At 40.6% G+C, this 23372-nt stretch overlaps 1 protein-coding gene across 1 annotated transcript in view; it reads left to right on the forward strand.

Annotated features, from left to right (window-relative positions):
- PPIG (peptidylprolyl isomerase G) overlaps window positions 1-23372 on the forward strand; it is a 46845-nt gene that overhangs the window by 13695 nt on the left and 9778 nt on the right. Inside the window, exons 2-9 of the mRNA XM_006118189.4 lie at window positions 5080-5159; window positions 5276-5350; window positions 11883-11990; window positions 12487-12531; window positions 13432-13519; window positions 14828-14857; window positions 14997-15136; window positions 22030-22240. Of these exons, the coding sequence (XP_006118251.2) occupies window positions 5099-5159; window positions 5276-5350; window positions 11883-11990; window positions 12487-12531; window positions 13432-13519; window positions 14828-14857; window positions 14997-15136; window positions 22030-22240 (758 nt within the window). The 5' untranslated portion in view covers window positions 5080-5098. The remainder of the gene's footprint in view (window positions 1-5079; window positions 5160-5275; window positions 5351-11882; window positions 11991-12486; window positions 12532-13431; window positions 13520-14827; window positions 14858-14996; window positions 15137-22029; window positions 22241-23372) is intronic.

Raw genomic sequence — 23372 nt, forward strand, 5'->3', positions numbered from 1 at the left:
GATGCAGAGACAAAATTTCTTGATACCTTAAACAACTGCTTCTTGGAGCAGCTGGTACAGGAACCCACAAGGGGAGAGGCAATTCTCGATTGAGTCCTGAGTGGCGTGCAGGATCTGGTCCAAGAGATAACTATAACAGGACCGCTTGGAAATAGTGAGCATAATATAATAACATTGAACATTCCTGTGATGGGAAGAACACCTCAGCAGCCCAACACTGTGGCTGAGGCATTTAATTTCAAAATGGGGAACTATGCAAAAATGAGGTTAGTTAAACAGAAGTTAAAAGGTACAATGACTAACTTAAAATCCCTGCAAGCTGCATGGACACTTTTCAAAGACACCATAATAGAGGCCCAACTTAAATGTATACCCCAAATTAAAAAACATAGTACAGGCAGTCCCCGGGTTACGTACAAGATGGGGACTGTAGGTTTGTTCTTAAGTTGAATTTGTATGTAAGTCGGAACTGGTACATATTGTAGGGGAAACTCTAGCCAAACATTTCTCCAGAGCTCAGTTTTATTCTCCCACACCTCACTTCCCTCAGTCCTTTATTTTCAAGCTGAGGTGTCTGCTGAGAAAAGCCGCTCCGCGTCTCCCTGGTCTGCTGGGGGGAAGCAGCTAGTGCGGGGTTGCCTCACCCCGTTTGTAAGTAGGGATCTGATGTAAGTCGGATCCATGTAACCCGGGGACTGCCTGTAGAACTACTAAAAAAGAGCCACCGTGGCTTAACAACCATGTGGCTTAACAACAGCGAGAGACATTTTTAAAAGTGGAAGTCAAATCCTAGCAAGGTAAATAGAAAGGAGCATAAACACTGCCAAATTAAGTGTAAAAATGTAATAAGAAAAGCCAAAAAGGAGTTTGAAGAACAGCTAGCCAAAAACTCAAAAGGTAATAACAAAATGTTTTTTAAGTACATCAGAAGCAGGAAGCCTGCTAAATAACCAGTGGGGCCCCTGAACGATTGAGATACAAAAGGAGCACTTAAAGATGATAAAATCATTCCGGAGAAACTAAATGAATTCTTTGCTTCTGTCTTCATGGCTGAGGATGTTAGGGAGATTCCCAAACCTGACCTGTCCTTTGTATGTAACAAATCTGAGGACTTGTCACCAATTGAAGTGTCATTAGAGGAGGTTTTGGAATTAATTAATACACTTAACAGTAACAAGTCACTGGGACCAGATGACATTTACCCAAGAGTTCTGAAAGAACTCAGATGTGAAATTGTGGAACTATTAACTATGTTTTGTAACCTATCCTTTAAATCAGCTTCTGTACCCAATGACTGGAAGTTAGCTAATGTAATGCCAATGTTTAAAAAGGGCTCTAGAGGCTATCCCAGCAATTACAGACCGGTAAGTCTAACGTCAGTATTGGGCAAATTAGTTGAAACAATAGTAAAGAATAAAATTGTCAGACACATAGAAGAACATAATTTGTAGGGCAAAAGTCAACATGGTTTCTGTAAAAGGAAATCATGTCTTACTAATCTATTAGAGTTCTTTGAAGGGGTCAACAAACATGTGGACAAGGGGATCTAGTAGATATAGTATACTTAGATTTCCAGAAAGCCTTCGACAAGGTCCCTCACCAAAGGCTCTTATGTAAATTAAGTTGTCATGGGATAAGAGGGAAGATCCTTTCATGGATGGGGGACTAGTTAAAAGACAGGAAACAAAGGGTAGGAATAAATGGTAAATTTTCAGACTGGAAAGGGGTAATTAGTGGTGTTCCCCAAGGGTCAGTCCTGGGACCAATCCTATTCAATTTATTCATAAATGATCTGGAGAAAGGGATAAACAGTGAGGTGGCAAAGTTTGCAGATGATATTAAACTGCTCAAGGTAGTTAAGACCAAGGCAGACTGTGAAGAACTTCAAAAAGATCTCACAAAACTAAGTGATTGGGCAACAAAATGGCAAATGAAATGTAATGTGGATAAATGTAAAGTAATGCACGTTGGAAAAAATAACCCAACTATACATATAATATGATGGGGATTAATTTAGCAACAATTAATCAGGAAAGAGATCTTGGAGTCATCGTGGATAGTTCTCTGAAGACATCCACACTGTGTGCAGCAGCAGTCAAAAAAGTAAACGATGTTAGGAATCATTTAAAAAGGGATAGAGAATAAGATGGAGAATATCTTATTGCCCTTATATAAATTCATGGTACGCCCAGATCTTGAATACTGCGTACAGATGTGGTCTCATCTCAAAAAAGAGATATTGGCATTAGAAAAGGTTTAGAGAAGGGCAATTAAAATGATTAGGGGTTTGGAACAGGTCCCATATGAGGAGAGATTAAAGAGACTGGGACTTTTCAGCTTGGAAACAAGGAGACTAAGGAAGGGGATATGATAGTGGTATAAAAAATCATGAGTGGTATGGAGAAAAGGAATAAGGAAAAGCTATTTGTTCCCATAATATAAGTACTCGGGGCCACCAAATGAAATTAATGGGCAGCAGGTTTAAAACAAATAAAAGGAAGTTCTTCTTCAGACAACGCATAGTCAACTGTGGAACTCCTAGCCTTCACAACCTCCTCAGGCAAGAACTATAACAGGGTTTAAAAGGGAACTAGATAAATTCATGGATGTTAAGTCCATTAATGGCTATTAGCCAGTATGGGTAAGGAATGGTGTCCCTAGCTTCTGTTTGTCAGAGGTTGGAGATGGATGGCAGGAGAGAGATTGCTTGATCATTACCTGTTCAATTCACTCTCTCTGGGACACCTGGCATTGGCCACTGTCGACAGACAGGATACTGAGCTGGATGGACCTTTGGTCTGACCCAGTATGGCTATTCTTATGTTCAGTTATATATGCCTACTGCTCTGGAATTATGACGTCCATAGGCTGAAATCTCTTTAACAGTATAAACTGCACAACTATTACAAGGCAGGGACCATGTACCTTGTAAATTCTGTGAGCAGCTGTTGCAGAATGTAAAACACATAGCTATAATGTTTTCTTTTTTGTATAAATAGTGGGGGGTAACCCAGGATCTAAGTATTTGTCATACGCAACATTTTTTTAGGCTAGTCAGTTCTATTTATTTATCTACTAGAAGACTTATCTGGCATTGCCTGGGTCCTCCAGGGTAGGTGGCTGGCGCTATGGGGGTGCAGGGGGCAGGGCCTTGAGGATGTGGGGGTGACAGGGCAGGAGGCTGGGAGTAAGGGGAGTGCAAGAGTCAGGGTGGGGGTTGAGGGCCTGAGGATGTGCAAGGGTGTGTGAGTGAGGGTTGGGGATGAGGAAGGGCTCAGGGTGGAGGGGGGTCCCATCCAGTGGGGCCTTCTCTCTTTCTAGCTCCCCCAGCTGGCAGGGCCTTCTCTCTTCCTAGCTCCCCCAGCTGGTAGAGCCTTCTCTCTTCCTAGCTCCCTTAGCTGACGGGACCTTCACTTCCTCTTCCAATCTCCCCTGGCTAACAGGGTCTTTTCTCCTCCACATACACATCCTCTGCTGGCCAGCAGGGGCCTTCTCTTCTCCGACAGCCCCTCTGCCCCAACTGTCAGGGGCCTTCCACTCCTGCCTGGAGCTGCAGCCAAGGGCAGGGAGAGAGGGCTCAGGTCAGGGGAGCTACTTACCCTGTCAGGTGACAGGCAAGATGATGAGCCCCAGCCCTGCTGGCCACTCTCTTCGGTATGCTACTGGCCCCAGTGGTCAGTCTGCAATATAGCTCTCCCCTGCACTTGCTGCCTGCAGTGGCCACTCACAGTATCACATCTCTCTTCTCTGTGCCCTCTTCCTTTCCATGTTATGGAAAAAAGTCACTTTCCCAGCACTTCCCGTTTTCATGACACAGCCAAGCTCTGACCTTGCTTTAAGTTAGGATAAGAGGAAGCTGCATAGCAAATTTGGTGGTCTTAGCTCTTACCATATTTGAGGAGTTCTTGAACAGACTGACTCATGGATAGACATAAACACCATTTCTAAAATACATAGGTATTTGGTATACAAATATACTAACTCAAATATCAAATAATTGGTATTTGGTATAAGTTTTAAAACTCAAGGAACCTTGCATGTCTTCCTCTTGGGACTATCTCATTTCCCCTTTCCCATATCATACTTTAATATTAATTTAGTATTGTCTGTCTTATGTAGATCTGTGACATTTGATTTCTATTCCTACTGAAAAGTACTGCAAAAGTATTCTGATTTTTTTAATTACATCTAAGAATGTGTCTTATATTAGGGAATTGTTTGTTTTTCTTGGTAAATCGTTCAAAGGTGGTCCCAAGAAGTTGCCTGAGTGCCTCTCCACCTCATCTCCCTGCCCCCTTTGACTACTGATTCAGCCTTGGGGCTGAAGATCCAAAGCCATAAAATGCATTTATTCAGGTAGCTCTGTACACACTTGCTCCTACCGGCCTCCTTCCCCCTTGCACTACTGCCTCTGATACAGGGCCTATGAGTAACCATGAGGGTTACCCAATGAGCCTCTCATCAGTTAACCTTTTACACAATTACACTATCCCATCCCTAGTTTGTACAGCATGTAATGACTCTGGTTCATGACCAGAAGTCCAATGGCCTACAAACAATAATAATCCCTTGACTAGTGTTGCTAGAGCTTTAAGAAAAACACAAAATATTGTCTCCACTCAAGATTATCTCATCTGAAGAAGTGGGTTTTGCCCACAAAAGTTCATAATACTGTATATATTTTTGTTAGTCTCTAAGGTACCGCAGGACTATTTGTTGTCTGTAAAGTTACAGACTAACACAGCTACCCCTCTGAGACAAAATATTGCATTTTTCCTACAAGTTTTGCACAGTTAGTAAAAATGTGAAGTTAATGTATGTAGAAAGCTGTTTTTATCTTATTTTTCCTTTTTGTCCTAAAGAACAAAAATTAACATCTCATAAAATTTCATATTTAAAACAACTTGAGAGCAAAAATGCTGCCTTTCTCAATATCTCAACACTCAGTTTTGTTAACTTATGTATCAGAATGGCCACACTTTTTTTTTCCCCCTCCAAAATGCTTTTAGGTTGAGATGAAGTGAATTTTTGCTACACAGTGGAAAAAAACTCAAGTTTTTAAATTTTTGTTGCTCACAGGCTTTAAACTTTTGAAGTCATGGGAATCAAGGTCCAGCGGCCACGTTGCTTTTTTGACATAGCCATCAACAATGTACCTGGTAAGAAAAATAATGTACAAACTATATTATGTTACAGCAAAAAAAAAATATATTTCATGGTCAAGTAAAGACAAATATAATTTAACTTTATAAATTTATGTGACTTTTTTTTTCAGCTGGAAGAGTGGTCTTTGAATTGTTTTCAGATGTGTGTCCAAAGACATGTGAGAATTTTCGCTGCCTTTGCACAGGTTTGTAGACAGTTTTTAATTTAATTTGTTGTAGTTTACTTACATATTGTGAATTATTCTATTGCATAGAATCGTCCATAAACATCCAATGATTGTCATTTTTTTCATACTAGAAAATGAAGACAGACTTTAAAATACTGTTTCTTCGTCTCTGTAGAGATTTGACATTAGTGTCTTGTGTGCATTTATTTGTATACTGAACCACTTGCAATTGTGACATTAGTTAGTACCTGGAGAATGTGTTAATCAGACTTAGATACCGGAATGTCAAGCTAATTGCTATAGCCCTCAAAGCTCCTGTTGAAATCAGAGCTGATAAAATCACTGTGGGTTTTTAATCATATAAAAAATCTGCATTTTTTAACAATCAGATTAGCTTAATTTAAATTACATACAGATTTATTTTTAAAAACCTCTATTTAAAATTAAATTTGAAAAATTCAACCTGTTTTAAGGTCTAAGTTTATTGTAACCTTTCAAAATGTCAATTTAAAATACAAAAAAATTAAGATGTGTGTTTGCTGGTAAGTTTCAATGAAAATCAGATCACTGACTGTGTAAGTCACTGGGTAATCACCTGGACCCAGTTGGTTGAAGTGCTAACTCAGTTTTTGACAGTGTATATGTGCTAGTAAAAAAAAAAAAAAATGCTGGTTTTGTGCATTTTAATAGAATTTGAATTTCCATTCAAATAGAGCTTGATACACATCACTAGTAAAAGAAAAAAAATCCAAAATAGGAAATTCATTGTTCACCGTTTTCTAACACAATAAAATTAAAGCTTTGAATAACTGCAAATTATTTAAATTGAATAAATAAATAAATATAGTGTATTGTGCAGGTTAGCAAAAAGAAGCACCATCATTGGTGTACATGATTATGTTTAATTGCAGATCAACATGTTTTAATGGTTACCATCTTTAAAAACGTTAGTAGAAAGTACAAACGCAAAACAGATATTGATTATTTAAATCAAGTTTTCCTGATTACTGATTTAAGTCATGATAGTTACTTAAATTAAAGTTATTTAAATCAGTTTGTGCGGTATGAAGCTATATATTATGAAACTGATAAACATACAATAAAAGTAGCCAATGAAAGGGCAGGAAGTTGGGCACTAATGGATTTTCTTCTGACTCCTATGCTATATTGAACTACCATTAATATTTATGGTCTTTGCTTTCTGAGATTGGCCATCCACTTACCAACCATCCTGCTCAATTTTTTCTTTGTAATAGATGTATGGCAATCTCTCGTCATATATTAAATTCAAATTATCTGTTTCTTAGGCAGATTATCAATCCTTTCAAAGCCTTATCATGGAAATATTTTTGAAATGGCATTTTTCTCCTGCTCAATTTCTACTTCAGTAGAAGAATATTGATATTGGTCCAAGCCTAGTATTAAAACGAAACATTGTTTAAAATAGTGTTTGTGAATCCGACTCAAATTTTTTCAACATCATCAACTTGCTTCCTATAAAACTTTTTAATCAGCTTCTTTTCTCTTAAATACTTAGTTCATCACAGTAGTGGATTTTTAGAAACTTGCTTGTTTTTTCTCCATCTCCAACATTTCCCATCTCTAATAATCTCAGTGTATCACAGAGACTTGGGGGGATAATACACACAACTGAAATATTGGTATAGAAGGGTTCAGCTTGCTCAGGAAGGATAGACAAGGAAAAAAGGGAGGAGGTGTTCCCTTATATATTAAAAATGAATACACTTGGACGAAAATGGAGATGGAAATAGAAAACAAACTTGTTGAGAGTCTCTGGGTTAGGTTAAAAGGGATAAAAAATAAGGATGATGTCATGCTAGCGGTCTGATTTACCCCTATATGTCATTTAGCACAGACCTACCCAGGCAGACAAGGTGGACGAGGCTTTTTTTAAACAACTTACAAAATCACCCAAAGCATAGGATTTGGTGGTGATGGGGGACTTCAACTATCCAGACATATGTTGGGGAAACTAACACAGCAGGGCACAGATTATCCAACAAGTTCTTGGACTGCATTGGAGACATATTAGAAGGGAAGCTGGTCTTGATTTGAATTTAACAAATAGTGAGGAACTGTTTGAAAATTTGAAAGTAGAAGGCAGCTTGGGTGAAAGTGATCATGAAATCATAGAGTTCATAATTCTAAGGAATGGTAGAAGAGAGGACAGCAAATAGAGAGAATGGATTTCAGGAAGGCAGATTTTTTTAATAAACTCACAGGGTATGTCTACACTAGCTTGTTAATTGGAGCTAGATAGGCAAATGAGCTGACCGGAGTTGCAAATGAAGCCTGGGATTTAAATATCCTGGGCTTTATTTGCATGTTCCCGTCCGGTCACCATTTTGAAATTTCACTAGCCCGAACTCACTGCCGCGTGCAGCCGTGAGGCAGTGAGTTCGGGCTAGTGAAATTTCAAAATGGCGATCGGACGGGAACATGCAAATAAAGCCCAAGATATTTAAATCCTGGGCTTAATTTACAACTCTGGTCGCCTCATTTGCCTACCTAGCTCGAATTAATGAGCTAGTGTAGACATACCCACAGAGATAAGTTTGCTTCCCATGGGAAGCAAGACTAGGAGGAAAAACAACTGAGGAGAGTTGGCAGTTTTTTAAAGGGACATTATTAAGGGCCCAAAAGCAAACTATTCTACTGAGTAGGAAAGATTATAAAGTATGGCAGAAGACCACCTTGGATCAACTGGGAGGTCTTACATGATGTAAAAATCAAAAAGGAGTCGTATAAAAAATGGAAACTAGGTCAAATTTCAAAGGATTAATATAAGCAAACAACACAGGTATGCAGGGGCAAGATTAGAAAGGCAGAAGCACAAGAAGAGTTAAATCTAGCTAAAGACATAAAGGGTAACAGGAAGATGTTCTACAAGTAAACTAGGAGCAAGGGGAAGACCAAGTACAGGGTAGGCCCATTGCTCAGTGAAGAGGGAGAAACAATAACAGGAAACTTGGAAAAGGCAGAGATGCATAATGACTTTTTTGTTTTGGTTTTTGTCAAAAGGATGGATGGTGATGGGATGCCTAACTTACTGAATGCTAGTGGAAATGGGCTAGGTTTAGAAGTTAAAAATAAAGAACAAGTTAAAAATTACTTAGAAAAGTTAGATGTTTGAAAGTCACCAGGACCTGATGAAATGCATCCTAGAATACTCAAGGAGGTGATAGAGGCAGTATCTCAGCCTTTAGCTATCATCTTTGAAAAATCATGGAAGTCAGGAGAGATTCCAGAAGACTGGAAAATGGCAAATATAGTGTCCATGTATAAAAAGGGAAATGAGAACAACCCAGGAAACTACAGACCGGTCAGTTTAACTTCTGTTCCAGAGAAGATAATAAAAACATTTAGAATGACCGTACTGGGTCAGACCAAAGGTCCATCTAGCCCAATATCCTCTCTGCCAACAGTGGCCAGTACCCGGTGCCCCAGAAGGGATGGACCGAAGACAACGATCAAGCAAATTGTCTCCTGCCATCTTTCTCCAGCCTCTGACAAACAGAGGCTGGGGCACCATTCCTTAGCCCCTGGCTAATAGCCTTTTATGGACTTAACCTCCATGAATTTATCTGGCTCTTTTTTAAACTCTTGCAGTCCTAGCCTTCACAGCCTCCTCTGGCAAGGAGTTCCGCAAGTTGACTGTGCTCTGTGTGAAGAACTTTCTTTTATTAGTTTTAAACCTGCTACCCATTAATTTCATTTTGTCTCCTCTAGTTTTTATATTATGGGAACAAGTAAATAACTTTTCTTTGTTTACCCTCTTCACACCACTCATGATTTTATATACCTCTATCATATCCCCCCTCAGTCTCCTCTTTTCTAAACTGAAAAGTCCAAGTCTCTTTAGCCTCTCCTCAGATGGGACCTGTTCCAAAACCCTAATCATTTTAGTTGCTCTTTTCTGAACCTTTTCTAATGCCAAAATATCTTTTTTAATGGAGCAAGTAATTAAGGAATTCATGTGCAAACACCTGGAAAAAATAAGGTGATAGGTAACAGCCAGAATGGATTTGTAAAGAACAAATCATTTCAAACCAATCTGATAGCTTTTTTTGATAGGATATCAAGTTTTGTGAATAAGGGAGAAGTGGTGGATGTGGTATACTTAAACTTTAGTAAAGCACGTGACACAGTCTCACGTGACCTTTTATCAATAAATTAGGGAAAAACAACCTAGATGGGGCTACTATAAGGTGCGTGCATAACTGGCTGGATAACCATTCTCAGAGTACTTTTTAACAGTTCACAATCACGCTGGAGGGGCATAACAAGTGGGGTTCCGCAGGGGTCTGTTTTGAGGCCAGTTCTGTTCAATATCTCATCAGTGATTTTTAGATGGCATAGAGAGTACGATTATTACATTTGCAGATGATACCAAGCTGCGAGGGGTTGCAAGAACAGTAAAACTCTAATTGTCTGGCATCTAGTGGTCCGGCACCAACTGGAACCCGGAAGTGTTTCGGCCAGCTGGACAGTTGGAGCTGCTCCGCGCCGCTTCCCCAAGTCCGCTGCTGCTGAAACTGACCAGCGGCGCCGCCCCTCACCCCCCTGCTTGGCGCCCAGCAGCACTCCAGCTGCTCTGCTCCGTGCCGCTTCCCCAAGTCCGTTGTTGTCAGTTTCAGCAGAGGCGCACTTGGGGAAGCCGTGGGGCAGAGCAGCTGGGGTGCTGCCGGGTTGGTCCCGCAGTGCTGCCCCTCAACCCCCTGCTCGGCACCTGGCAGCACCACTGCTGCTCTGCTCCGCAGCTTCCCCAAGTCCGCCACTCGTCAGTTTCAGCAGCGGCAGACTTGGGGAAGCTGTAGGACAGAGCAGCTGGGGTGCTACCCAGTTGGTGCCGCAGCGCCGCCTCTGAACAGCGCTGCGGGACCAACCTGGCAGCACCTCAGCTGCTCTGCCCTGCCCCTTTCCCAAGTCGCCGCTGCTGCTTGCAGCCCCAGCTGGCTTGTCGCCAGCGGCAGCGCAGGGCTTCCCCTGCCTCCCTGCAAAACGGCAGAGGGTTCGCCCCACACCGCATTGTTCCCTGCCGACACCTCTGCCCCCACCCCCGGACCCATCACAGGCCCCCTTCCGGAGTACCTCCTGATACTCCAGCATATCCGATAATCCGGCACCCCCTGGGTCCCAACGGTGCCAGATTATCGGAAGTCTACTGTACTTTGGAGAATAGGGTCAAAATTCAAAATGATCTGGACAAACTAGAGAAATGGTCTGAGGTAAATAGGATGAAGTTTAATAAGGACACATGCAAAGTACTCCACTTAGGAAGGAACAATTAGTTTCAGACATACAGAATGGGAAGTGATTGTCTAAGAAGGAGTACTGATGAAAGGGATTTAGGAGTCATAGTGGGCAAAAAATTAAGCATGAGTCAACAGTGTGACACCGTTGCAAAAAAAGCAAACATGATTCTGGGATGCATTAACAGAAGTGTTGTGAGCAAGACATGAGAAATCATTCTTCCACTCTACTTTGCACTGATTAAGCCTCAATTGGAGTATTGTGTCCCATTCTGGGCACCACATTTCAAGAAAGATGTGGAAAAATTGGAGAAGGTCCAGAGAAGAGCAACAAAAATGATTAAAGGTCTAGAAAACATGACTTATGAGGGAGGACTGAAAGAACTGGGCTGATTTAGTTTAGAAAAAAGAAGACTGATAATTTTCAAGTATCTAAAAGAGTGTTATAAGGAGGAGGGAGAAAAGTTGTTCTCCTTGGCCTCTGAGGATAGAACAAGAAGCAACAGGCTTAAACTGCAGCAAGGGAGGTTTAGGTTGGACATCAGGAAAAACTTCCTGTCAGGGTGGTTAAACAGTGGAATAAATAGCCTAGGGAGGTTGTGGAATCTCCATCACTGGAGATATTTGAGAGAGATCTGTTAGGGATGATCTAGATGGTGCTTGGTCCTGCCATGAGGGTAGAGGACTGGACTCTGACCTCGTCCCTTCCAATTCTAGTGTTCTGTTGTTCTATGATTCTGTCTACAGCCACCAGCAGGGAAATTTATACACATGTAATTTTACCACCCTAGTTAGTCTGGTATTCTTCCTGTGGACAATCTCACTCTGGAATGATAACACATTTGATGTTCTTATTGATGCTGGTAAACTTCCCTAGGAGATTTTTGTCCTATCTATAGCTTCACTATAGACTTCCTTTGTGATCTTGGGCAAGATACCTTGGCCAAAATTTTCAAAAGTGGGTATTGAAATGGTGTAACCCAAGTTCTCAGAGACCCAGGATCTCACTTTTCAGATGTGATGGGCACTCTCAGCTCCTAAGACCTTCCTTTGGAATTGTGGAAACTCAGCACCTCTGAAAGATGGATATCTAGAAAATGAAAACCAAAATCAATAGTCAACATTGAACTTAATGTATTTGTCTGTTTTCCTCTCTACAAAGCAGATATTTGTGTACTTCACAAGCTGATTACAAGACTTATTAAAGTTAGACTGTTGGTGCAAATTATCATCCCCCATCCTTTCCTGCCTCTTCTCTCTTCTCCTTGCTCTTTTAGGTGAAAAGGGTACTGGAAAATCAACCCAGAAGCCATTGCATTACAAAAGTTGTCTGTTTCACCGAGTTGTGAAAGATTTTATGATCCAAGGAGGTGACTTCAGTGAAGGTAGGACAAAGGCTTAAAATAAAACTCCCGTTCTTAAATAGTAAGATATTTTTCAGGGTCCTGTTCAGCACTGCATATTCAGATGAAATGTCTGTTGACTTTAAAGTTTGTGTGCTTTGAATTAAGGTATGCTGAATAGGCCCTTCAAATAAGAAGATTTTTATAAATAGCTTTCCGTTTTATTATCTTTAAAGTTTGAAGTGGCCCTCCAGTGGAGATTTTAGTTCTATGGTAAAGCATTGTATTTCCCAGTAGTAGGCCTAGATCTAGAGATGTGTGAGACAGCACAAAATGCATGGAAAAGCAATAACCTGTCCCATTCTATGTAAGCAGACTTTCATGATTTCACGACTGTTCTTGAAGATATTTTGACTTGGACGTAATAATTAAAGTATCTTTTATATTATACTTTAGGAGTTGTTCTGCACACTGAACTTTAAATGATTTATATTCACCACAGTTATTTGTAATAAGATGTCTTTTATTTCGTTTCAAGGAAATGGGAGAGGAGGAGAATCCATTTATGGTGGCTTTTTTGAAGGTACTTTTTTATCAAGCCAATCTATATACCTTTTCAAATGTACTGTCTTACAAATATTAAACATGTAAGTGTTGGTCTTCCTTCTGCAATCACCTGGGGACTGTGCATACCAAGTCTGAGACCAATTGGTTTTATTTGAGTTCAGCATGGGTTCAGGGGGCTTTGCAAGCTGACCTGGTTGCAGTGTGAAGGCTGTAAAGATATATTTGGATCACGTCACTGTTTTGTTCAGAAAATGTTTGTCTAAATGAGGCTTACGCTATTCTGATTCAAATTTGATAATTTTATTAGACTTAAATTTGTACATATGTGATTCTAAACTTGTCATGATTAATTTTGTGACTTTGCAAAACTTGATAATTTTAAATAAAACTTATTTTTGTAACAGCAAGCTCTTCTTGGTATCTGAAAGTAAAGCTTCTTATTTGGCTTGACATCAAATTGGATCACCGTTTTTAATAAAAATTCTGCATCAGAACATTTGCTGATGATGCATGCACTAGGAAAAAAAACATGTTGATCTTCCAAAGATGTATGGATCTGCATATGTTAACAAAAGTGAAAAATAGCAAAGGCGTTTGCTATACTCAGATGTTGCATGTATGTGTTCAGGAAGTACATCTGTTGAGTAAGAGTTTCATTTTTACAGTCACTTGTTAATTTAATAGTAAAAATAAGAAAGTTTGTTTTTTCTCCTCATTAAATTTCAGGCATTAGAATATAAAACATAAGATATGTCAAGGACATGATACTTTATTTTGAAAATAATTCTTTAAATTCTCTTTATTGCAATGATACATTTATTTGCATTGGCTGAGAAGAAAATAGATAAATGGCACTTAACTAATAGAACAAAGTAAATATTTGGTATTCTAAAGTAATCAAAAACACTTTTTCTAGATGAAAGCTTTGCTGTAAAGCACAACAAAGAATTTCTTCTGTCAATGGCCAACAGAGGGAAAGATACAAACGGTTCACAGTTCTTTATGTAAGTATTTTATTACTCTGATTTGCATGTTGCTTCCTACGTTAAGGTTGTAGTAATCATTAAATTGTATAAAAGACAAAAGTGTTTTTCATTTGTCAAGTGTGAACTGGTTTTCCAGGTACGAAGCTCCATGTAAAACAGCTGCTTCCTAAAAATGCCTGTCTTAGAGATAAACCTATCATTTAGCACTCCTTGTTGTTTTAGATGAGTGCTTCTTGTATACATAAAAATAATTCATTGTACATTTCTAACTTGGGCAAGTAATGCAAAGCTAATTGATGTTCCTGTAAAGTTTTTCTCAATTTCCTATAAAATGCCTTGTCTGCTTAGAGTCCTTTTTTTAGAAGTTGGATGGGAAGAGTTCTGGTGATTATTGTAGCTGCATGTATATGTGTAAAGTTGTGGCTTTGGAAATCATTCTAAGAGCAATCTCATTTTAAAGGAAAAAATAACTCTATTGTTAGAAGTGTCACCACATAAAATAAACCGAAGGCTGAATTTATCACTATTTGTCTACAACAGAGGGAGAGTCCTTTGAATCAGGCTTATCTACAGAAAATATTCTTTCCTGAAATTGACACCCTTTTACGAAAGATCTTGCCTTTAATTAATGTGATGAGCTGCATGTATCATCTACAGTTAAACAGTTATTTTTGTGTTGCTGACAGATCTCTAGCCTTTTTCAGAGCCCAGCTTCTGATTTCTTTCATGACTGATACTTGCATATCATGGGATGTCCAGTCCTGGCCTATGGGCTGTAGTAGCTTGCATGAATCACAAATACATTGTAGGTATATAAAGCTCTCCTTAAAGACTCTTTAAGTCAGTTCTAGACCAGATTTTTTTTCTTTTCTGACTTCTCACTGCTTCCTTCTCTAATGACTATAAGACAACTTGCAGTCTCTTCTGAGATAGATTCATTTTCTTTATAAAATCTACTCTTAAGTGTTCATAAGACTGAATCATTAATAGCAGTTTGTGATGCTGTGTATACAAGATAGTATATAAAAACTGTATTAATGCCAGAATATCTTCATTTACTTCTTTCCTGAAAATTTATTTTTTAGCAAAGTAAAGATTTTAGTAGGAATCTTATGTAATGTTTCATTCAGTGATATTTAACCTGTACACAAACACTACACGGTTGTTAAAAAAAATTGAACAAAACAGAATTTTTAATTTATTAATGTATTCAAGATAACTTTTAACTTGAATTTAATTTTGTTTCAAATGTAATGTTTACTTTGCGAAGGGTGCTAACTTTATTTTTCTCATTGTTTTAATTATTCCTTTTGATGGCATCAAAAGAACAACCAAGCCTACACCTCACTTAGATGGGTAAATATCTTATCTGCTTTATTTGTGTTTGTGAAGATTAAAGTGTGGACTGTGCTTTTAAAATTTTAGATGATAAATATTTTAATCTTTTATTGTAGCAGAAAGTTTACATTTTATTTTATTTTTTTTTAACCTTCAGACTTCATGTTGTTTTTGGACAAGTCATCTCAGGACAGGAAGTTGTGAGAGAGATAGAAAACCAGAAAACAGATGCATCTAGTAAACCATATGCTGAAGTACGAATACTAAGTTGTGGAGAGCTTATTCCAAAATCCAAAGGTGAGTTAGAAATACCTATTTCTAATATATGTAAGTATAGCTTCTTTTTCCTCTGTTCTTATAATAGCAAATAGTAACATATTTGTAATGGATAGAGAATACATAAAGATATTAATAACTGCCTAGAGTAAACTGTGTACCTTCTAGTAACTGAAAAGTTAGTGACAGAGACATTATTAAAGAAATGTTATATATCTTATCCCAATGCTAAAAAAGAATCTCTCACATAGTCATACTATCAAGCAACCTTTAGACAAAAGAAATATCAGTCTCTAAGGGTAAATCTACACTGCACTGCATGCTTTTTTCGGAATAAGCTATTCCAGAAGAAATACTCCAAAATAGCTTATTTAGGATAACACATCTATGCTACAGGGAAGCCTCAAAATTAGTCTGAGACAGGCTCCCTTAATGTGGACATGCTACCTCGATGTAGAGCCCCAGGAAGCACTGGGGAGTAATTACTTAGAATGGCCCTGGTGAGGAGCTATTTCGAAATAGCAGCAGTGGAGTCTCCACACTATCGCTATTTCGAAGTAGCTGTTTCAGAAGAGGAGTTATTCCTTGTAGAATGTAGTTTACAGAAGTTGGAATAAGCCATCCATTATTTCGAATTTATTTTGAAATATCGGAATTGCTGTGTAGACGCTTACATTGTTATTTCGAAATAACAGCCATTATTCCAAAATAATGCTGCTGTGTAGACTCACCCTTACAATCTATCCATGTTGGCACCAGCGATTCCTTTTCAGTCTTTCTTCCTTTGTCCTGGCAGCTGCAGTGCAAACTTTTGCATTCCAGCCTCTTATTTTTTGTTTCTATTTCTAGGAACAAGGAAGAACAGCAGCTCCACTGTACTAGGCCATTGGGGAATGTATTCATGCTTTTTTCAATGTTTCTCCAGGTTTGGACTTTTCTATGCTAGCTCAACCTGCTTCTGGTACTTTTCTGATAGGTACTGCTTCTATAAAGAGTCATTTGGTATATAAATATGCTGATGTCATTCTGACTTTTCTTTGCATCTCCTTCTTCTATTGAGCTTGTGATTCTGGGTATAGTTCCCATTTATAATACTTCAGGTCAGTAGCTAGGTTAGGAAAGCGTGGAATTTGCCATGCTGTAAGCATGGTTTGTAAGATATTTTGAATTATAAACAGGAATATGACAATCTTCCTCTTTCTCTGGAAAAGATGCTCTGCTCTTCTGCACTCTTCAAGAGCTGAACATGGTGTTGGAAGTTAGCCCCTGGTCTTCTGACAAAATAATTCAGTACAAAGACTGCTCTCACTGTGATGGAGAACTCCCAGTACAGGATGCCTATTAGATAGGAATTTTAACATGGACTTGCTTGCTTTCTCAATCTTAGCACCTTCCAGATGATGCATATTCAGAAGTGTTGCAACAAGGATGTTGAAGCGCACACACAAAAAAAGAATTACCCTGTCTTTTTGGCCTAAGGAAGTCAGACAGTTCAGACTTGCACTTCTTGATTTATTTCCCCTCTCTTTCATGTTACTCTTCCATCTTTTGACATGACTCTCATAAGAATAACTTTGGATTGTGAAGTGACTTCCTTCATTCCCAAAAATTCATTGTTAGACTTCATGTCTACATGTCTCTAGAAGTCAGACAGCTTTTCCATTGGTTCACAATATCTGGATATTAGGATGCCAAAATTTATTTTCCAGCAGTTTCCCTGGATTGCAATTGTCTCACAACAGATGTAAGATTCTAACATAGAATCCTAACATAGGATTCAAAAATGGGTGTGTTGTTGGCTAGGCTGACCTTTCTGCTTAATGAACGGGGAAGGTTGGAGTAACTGTTCTCCTTATGTCCCTGCCATTGGATAGAAGAGGGAGTCTTACAATATATTTTAAAAATGTCTGTCTGTCTGTGAATTCATTTGTTCAAGAATTCCTCCTAAACTGTAAGAGCTAGGATCACCAAATTTGGCATGCAGCTTCACTTATCATAACTTAAAACGAGGCAAGAGTTTGGGTGTGCCAGGACAATGAGATGTGCCTGAAATTCGATGATTTCTCATAAAATGGAAAGGCAAGGGTCTGGCAGGAAGAACAGGTATACTGCAGAATGACCACACGGGAAATAGCAAGGGTCCAGAGATGGGGATTGGAACAGCTATAATCCCATTGGGCCAGCAGGGGAGAGAGGTGGACAAAGGGATAGCTATTTACTATACATTTCAGAGAGTTTGTCTTTGTGTCTGTCTGCATGTCTTTCTGTCCCCCGGCTGTGCTTGCTACAGCAGCTACGGACAAGCACTTCTCACCTTGCCTCAAGCTGTTGCGGAGAGAGCACATTGGGGCTGTCCTTCGGGGCAGCCTGTATACTTAACCCCTGATCTCTAACCCCACCCCAGAACAATGATTTAAATGAAGAAAAAAATCTTCTTTGAGTTATGGACCTGAACAATGCCACGTAAATCTTCTAGTTAGTAGATAAATGACAGGGCAGGAGACTATAGTTTTGAATATCTGAATGGTATTAATTTCTTCTTCCATTTTCATAGAATTATCGCCTTTTTTAATTTTATATATTCAAAAAACAGCCCAGCATGCATGATAATTCCCACTCTGCTCAGTGGTTTGAAGCAGAGATGGTAACGGTTAACCGATTAACAAATAACTGGTGAAGCTTGCTGGTTATGGTTAACCGGTAGTGGCTGAAGCAGCCCCTGCCCACTGCAGGCAAGAGCACTCTAAACTCGACCGGGGCACATTGTGAGAAGGGGCACTGTAGCTTGGCTGGAGCAGCCCTTGTCTGCAGCAAGCCTGGGCCAGGGCATACCACAAGCAAGTGTACTCCAACCTAGCCAGAGCAGCCCTTATCCGTGGCCAGCCCAACCAAGGATGAGGGGGAGAGGGCAGCATTCCAGCCCACCCTTACTGTCATCCATCTTTTCCTCCCTCCATTTAATCAGTTAAACTTAACGTTTTACCGGTTAACCATTTAAACAGGATTTTACATCCCTAGTTTGAAGGACTATAGTTACCAGTAATTTCCAGAATGAATATACTGCTCCCTGAATTAGCAGTTTATATTCCTTTAAGGAGGATTTCCAGGTTTACATTAGTGCAGGAGAAGCTCTTCATCTCTCAAGTTCTGTGCATGGAGGTCAGTCGTCTCCTTCTGACCACTGTCTAGTGGTTCTAGATGAAATATGGAATTAACTGAGTTCCTATTTCATTTTCCAGATAACTAGTATATCGCATCCAGTACCTGGATTGAGTTAATGGATTCTTAGTAAGGTTTCTTACTACTGTCAGTTGAACACAGTAAACCCATTCATTATTCTTAAGTTCTCTGAATACACAAATGCTTAATGTTGTCAGAGGCTGCCATCAGATATCTCTGTTGGAGTAGAGTTTCTCTTCACTTCTGCAGAATTAAGGACTTCACAGGAAAGAAGCTGGTTGTCAGGCTCCAGTAATTTGGAGATGTTGAGGGTCTCACTTCTGTTGAACTGTGGAGCTTCATCATTTCAACCTACAGGGGTTTGTTAAACCTCCAGTGAAGAAAATTGAAGCTATATTTTGTGAAATGTTGGTATTTGGAAATATGACAATTTTTCCGAAGAACTGCTACTCTCAATTTTGTAACCACATCTTATTCCACCACAGCTAGGCATAGATATGCTTCACTGTGCTATCAAAACCCCTGTGTTTGGCTCACCCTGATGGCTTCTTTTCATGCTCTTCCTCATGTTTTTTTCCAAAGGAGGCAATGTTTTAATTTGCAGATTCAGAGGGAATGTACTGTCAGTGCACATTCCAAAATACTTTCTGAGGTATTAGCATCTACATTTACAGCTGTACTGACTCCTGTGTCTGTTTTTGTGGCCCTGTCTCCTCCTCGGCAAACACCTTTGCCTCAGGTATTTGAGGCAGCTTTTTGCTGCTGTTACTTCCATCAGGCAGACATTCCATTTTCTGTACATTGGTGTATGCCAGATGAAATCAGCATAAATCTGTAGTGAAACTAAGGGTACGTCTAGACTACATGCCTCTGACGACAGAGGCATGTAGATTAGACTACCCGGCATAGGAAAATGAAGCGGCGATTTAAATAATCGCCGCTTCATTTAAATTTACATGGCTGCTGCGCTGAGCCGATCAGCTGTTTGCCGGCTCAGCGCGGTAGTCGGGACGTTCCGCGGTCGACATCAAAGGCATTTGTCGACCTCCCAGGTATGCCTCATCCCAGAAGGCATACGTATGCTGGAAGGTCGACAAATGCCTTTGATGTCAACCGCGAAACGTCCAGACTACCATGCTGAGCCGACAAACAGCTGATCGGCTCAGTGCAGCAGCCATGTAAATTTAAATGAAGCGGCGATTATTTAAATCGCCGCTTCATTTTCCTATGCCGGGTAGTTTAATCTACATGCCTCTGTCACCAGAGGCATGTAGTCTAGACGTACCCTTATTCTATGCTAGCTCCCAAAAACTGTTTAAGTAGACCATCATGATCCCAACTGGGAGTCATATTCAAATTTAAAATCCTTGTTTAACTCTGAATCTGTTTTTAAGGTCATAAACTTTTTGCTGAAATGTCATTTTCTACAGTCATGATGGGTTCCTTCTTCTCCCCTCGCCCCCCTCCGCTTTTCTAAAGTTTTCTTTTGGCATTTCTTCTCTAGTGCCTGAGCTTCAGTTTTCTACCATTCAAAATTGTCCTATATACAGTGATGTTTTTCTTTGTAATTTACAGGAGATGGGAGGAGGAATAAAACTTAAAACTAATTAGAATAACCAGTTAATAATGTTCCAAAATCTGAAAATATCTTATCACTACCCTATTTAAACATTTTTGGGAGAAGTCTGGCTGGACAATAGCTTGTATTGAATTAATGATTATGTCTAGTTGAGACATCCTTTTTTTACCTGATTGTTGAAAAGGTGAAATATGCTATATTGTTTTAAAATTTTGTCTTTTACAATATTAATTTTGTCGTTCTCAGCTCCTTTTTAATAATACCTGTTTCAGATACTGTCAACAAATACAAAATTAGGTTCTCAATCTAGGCTGTAATGGGCTTAATACTGACTTCCAAAAGTGGCACTGAAATCCTTTTCGTTAGAGGCCAAGGGTATGATGAGACATAAAAACTGCCATCAGAACAACAGTCCATTTTGTCCAATATCCTTTCATAAACCATTGAGGAATGTGCAAGGAACTTTATAGTGGATAAGTGGAGAAACTTACCTACCCGTAGGAGGTTTTTTCCTAACCTGAGATAATTAGTAGTTGGATTTGCACATCATACTTCATGGCATAATTTCGTAGCAAAATGATGAGCTTTGTTGGTAACTTCTATTCTCTGAGTTCAGTTTCACATAAGAATTATCTTTTTTGGAGGAGTGGGGTGGTCTTCCCCAATCTTATGGTATTTCATGCTGAGCTAGCTGCTAAGTGACTCATTAGATCACCCTATGTTACATATAGCTGCTTTTAAACTGGTTTAATTGGGTTTGAATAGGATAGATTGTCCAAGGTAATGTTAATGCTACAAACCAAAGAACAAACTCCTGATAAGACTTTTCATTCTGTGATATACTTTTAATGTACTATTGCTTCTAAAAATAAATAATATTTAAGTACAATGAAAATGCTAAGTATTATTGAAAGTTCAGTTGGTAATAAAATTTTGCTTTGTAATAAAAATAAATTGATTGTTACATGTTTTCAAAATTTCTCTTTATTTGTACAGGCAGTCCCCGGGTTACGTACAAGATAGGGACTGTAGGTTTGTTCTTAAGTTAAATCTGTATGTAAGTCGGAACTGGCGTCCAGATTCAGCCACTGCTGAAACTGACCGCCAGTTCTGACTTACATACAGAATCAACTTAAGAACCCCAGGCGTCCCCAAGTCAGCTGCTGCTGAAACTGATCAGCAGCTGATTCCAGGAAGCCCGGGGCAGAGCAACTCTGCCTCGGGCTTCCTGTAGTCAGCGCTGGTCAGTTTCAGCAGAAGCTGACTTGGGGACGCCTGGGGCAGAGCTGCTGGGTTGCTCCAGTAGCGCCGCTCCTCGGTGCTACTGGACCAACCCGGCAGCAACCCATCTGCTCTGAATCAGGACCTGGGGCAGAGCAGCTGGGGTGCTGCCGGGTTGGTCCAGTAGTGCCCAGAGCGGCGCTGCAGGACCAATCGGCAGCGCCCCAGCTGCTCTGCCCCAGGGTCCAAAACAAAAGCCTGGTCTGCTGGGGGGGGGCACACTAGCTGCGCCTCCCCCCCCCCCCCCCCCCAGCAGACCAGGGACACGGGGAGCAGAGCCACAGCGGCAGCGGGGTGCCGCACCTCTGAGGCTTTGCTCTGGCAAAGTCTCAGAGGCGCGGGACCCCGCCGTGGCTGCAGCTTCAGTCCCGGTGCCTGTGGTCTGCTGGGGACGGTCCCCAGCAGACCACAGGCACCGGGACTGAAGCGGCAGCAGCAGCGGGTTCCCGCGCTTCTGAGGCTTTGCTCTGGCAAAGCCTCAGAAGCGCGGGAACCCGCCCGGTGCGCCTGGTCTGCTGGAGACGGTCTCCAGCAGACCAGGGGCACCGGAGCAGCTTACGAACGGGGCTTTCTCGCCCCGGAGCTCGCAGGTAGCAATCCGCCACCTCGACCTCCGGGGCGAGAAAGCCCCGTTCGTAAGTGCGGATCCGACATAAGTCGGATCCGCGTAAGTCGGGGACTGCCTGTATTACAAAATATTTCCCCAAATCTTTGTGTATCATGTATTTATCATAATGACTTTAGTTACAAGGTAAAGTATCATGTCAGAATTATTTAGGAAGTTCTGGGAGGTATTATATAGAATTGGCTATTCTGGGCTTTGGATGTAACTCTTTGACATCTGATTTTATTTCTTTGTAACTTTTATTTAAAGCCAAGAAAGAAGAGAAGAAAAGACACAAGTCCTCCTCCTCCTCTAGCGATTCAGAAAGTTCAAGTGATTCAAAATCTTCCTCTGATTCATCATCTGATTCTGAAAGTGCTTCTGAAGAGAAACCTAAGAAACGAAAAAAGAAACACAAGAAAAATTCTAAAAAACATAAGAAGGAAAAGGAAAAGAAAAAGAGAAAGAAAAGTAAGAAAAGGTAGGATTATGTTTTTATTCTGAAAAACTTTTGGTAGCAGTCCAAGTTGCTTGTAGTTAAACATCTAAATGTAAAAATTTGTTAGTACATATGCTATAGAAAAATAAATGTTTACAGGTAACTACTTTTTTGTTTTGGGATCAATTTAGGAAAAAATTCTCTAAACAACATTTCAGGTTCTGCACATATATAATATAATTCTTTGGTATCTGTCTGTTTGAACAATAACCAGTTAGTGTATGGAGGATTTGCAGGACCCTGGATTATTTTTTAACAAACAACATTGCAACTCAAACATGTTGATACCTTTAATTTGCATATGTGTAACTTGTACAGATTGAAACTCCTCAGTCCAGGCTTCCCTTGTGTGGCAACATCCCTGGTCCGACATCATCCAAGTGGGCACTCACAGGGATAAGCCGTTGGGCTGGGACCAGGAGCATTGCCAAATTAGGGGGCCAAGACAGTGCACAGGGGGCAGCAGAGTCACTGGGAGGAATGCAGAGCAGAGGAGGAGGAGAGGAGCGGAGTTCTCTGTCACTGGTAGGAGGGCAGCAGCATGGCTGCCAGAGGGGAGTGTGGAGCCCCATGGGCCATAGTAGAGGTACTGGGGAGGAGAGTGCAAAGCCGTTGGAAGGCACATAGAGCCCCTCAAGTGGCAGCAGAGTCACTCAGTGGAACGTGGAGCTCCCTGAGCGGCAGCGGGACTGCGTGATGTAGCCTGCCGGGGAGTAGCAAAGTTGCTCAGTGCAGTGTGAAGCCCCAGGCAACAGCAGGGTTCTGGGGGGAGGTCAGACACACTAGCCAGTAGCTGATCTCTGGGCAGCAGCAGTAGAGCTGCAGGGGAGAAAGCGAAGCCACCAGGAAAAGCACAGAGCCCCAGGCAGCAGTGAAACCACTACAGGGAGAGTGGAGCTCTGGACTGCAGTGGAGTTCCCAACCACTGCAGGGAGAGGGGACCCCCAGGCTGCAGCGAAATGACGAGGGGAAAGTAGAGCTCTCCTTTACCCTGTGATGTGGGGAGAGCAGAGACCTGGTGGTAGTGGAGCTGCTTAGGGAAAAGCAGAGCCCTTGGGCAGCTATGGGACAAGCAGAGCCCCTACTGCATTGACCACCCCTGGTCTGGCAAATT

Source organism: Pelodiscus sinensis, chromosome 7, assembly GCF_049634645.1.
Source record: "Pelodiscus sinensis isolate JC-2024 chromosome 7, ASM4963464v1, whole genome shotgun sequence".
Taxonomy (NCBI): Eukaryota; Metazoa; Chordata; order Testudines; family Trionychidae; genus Pelodiscus; species Pelodiscus sinensis.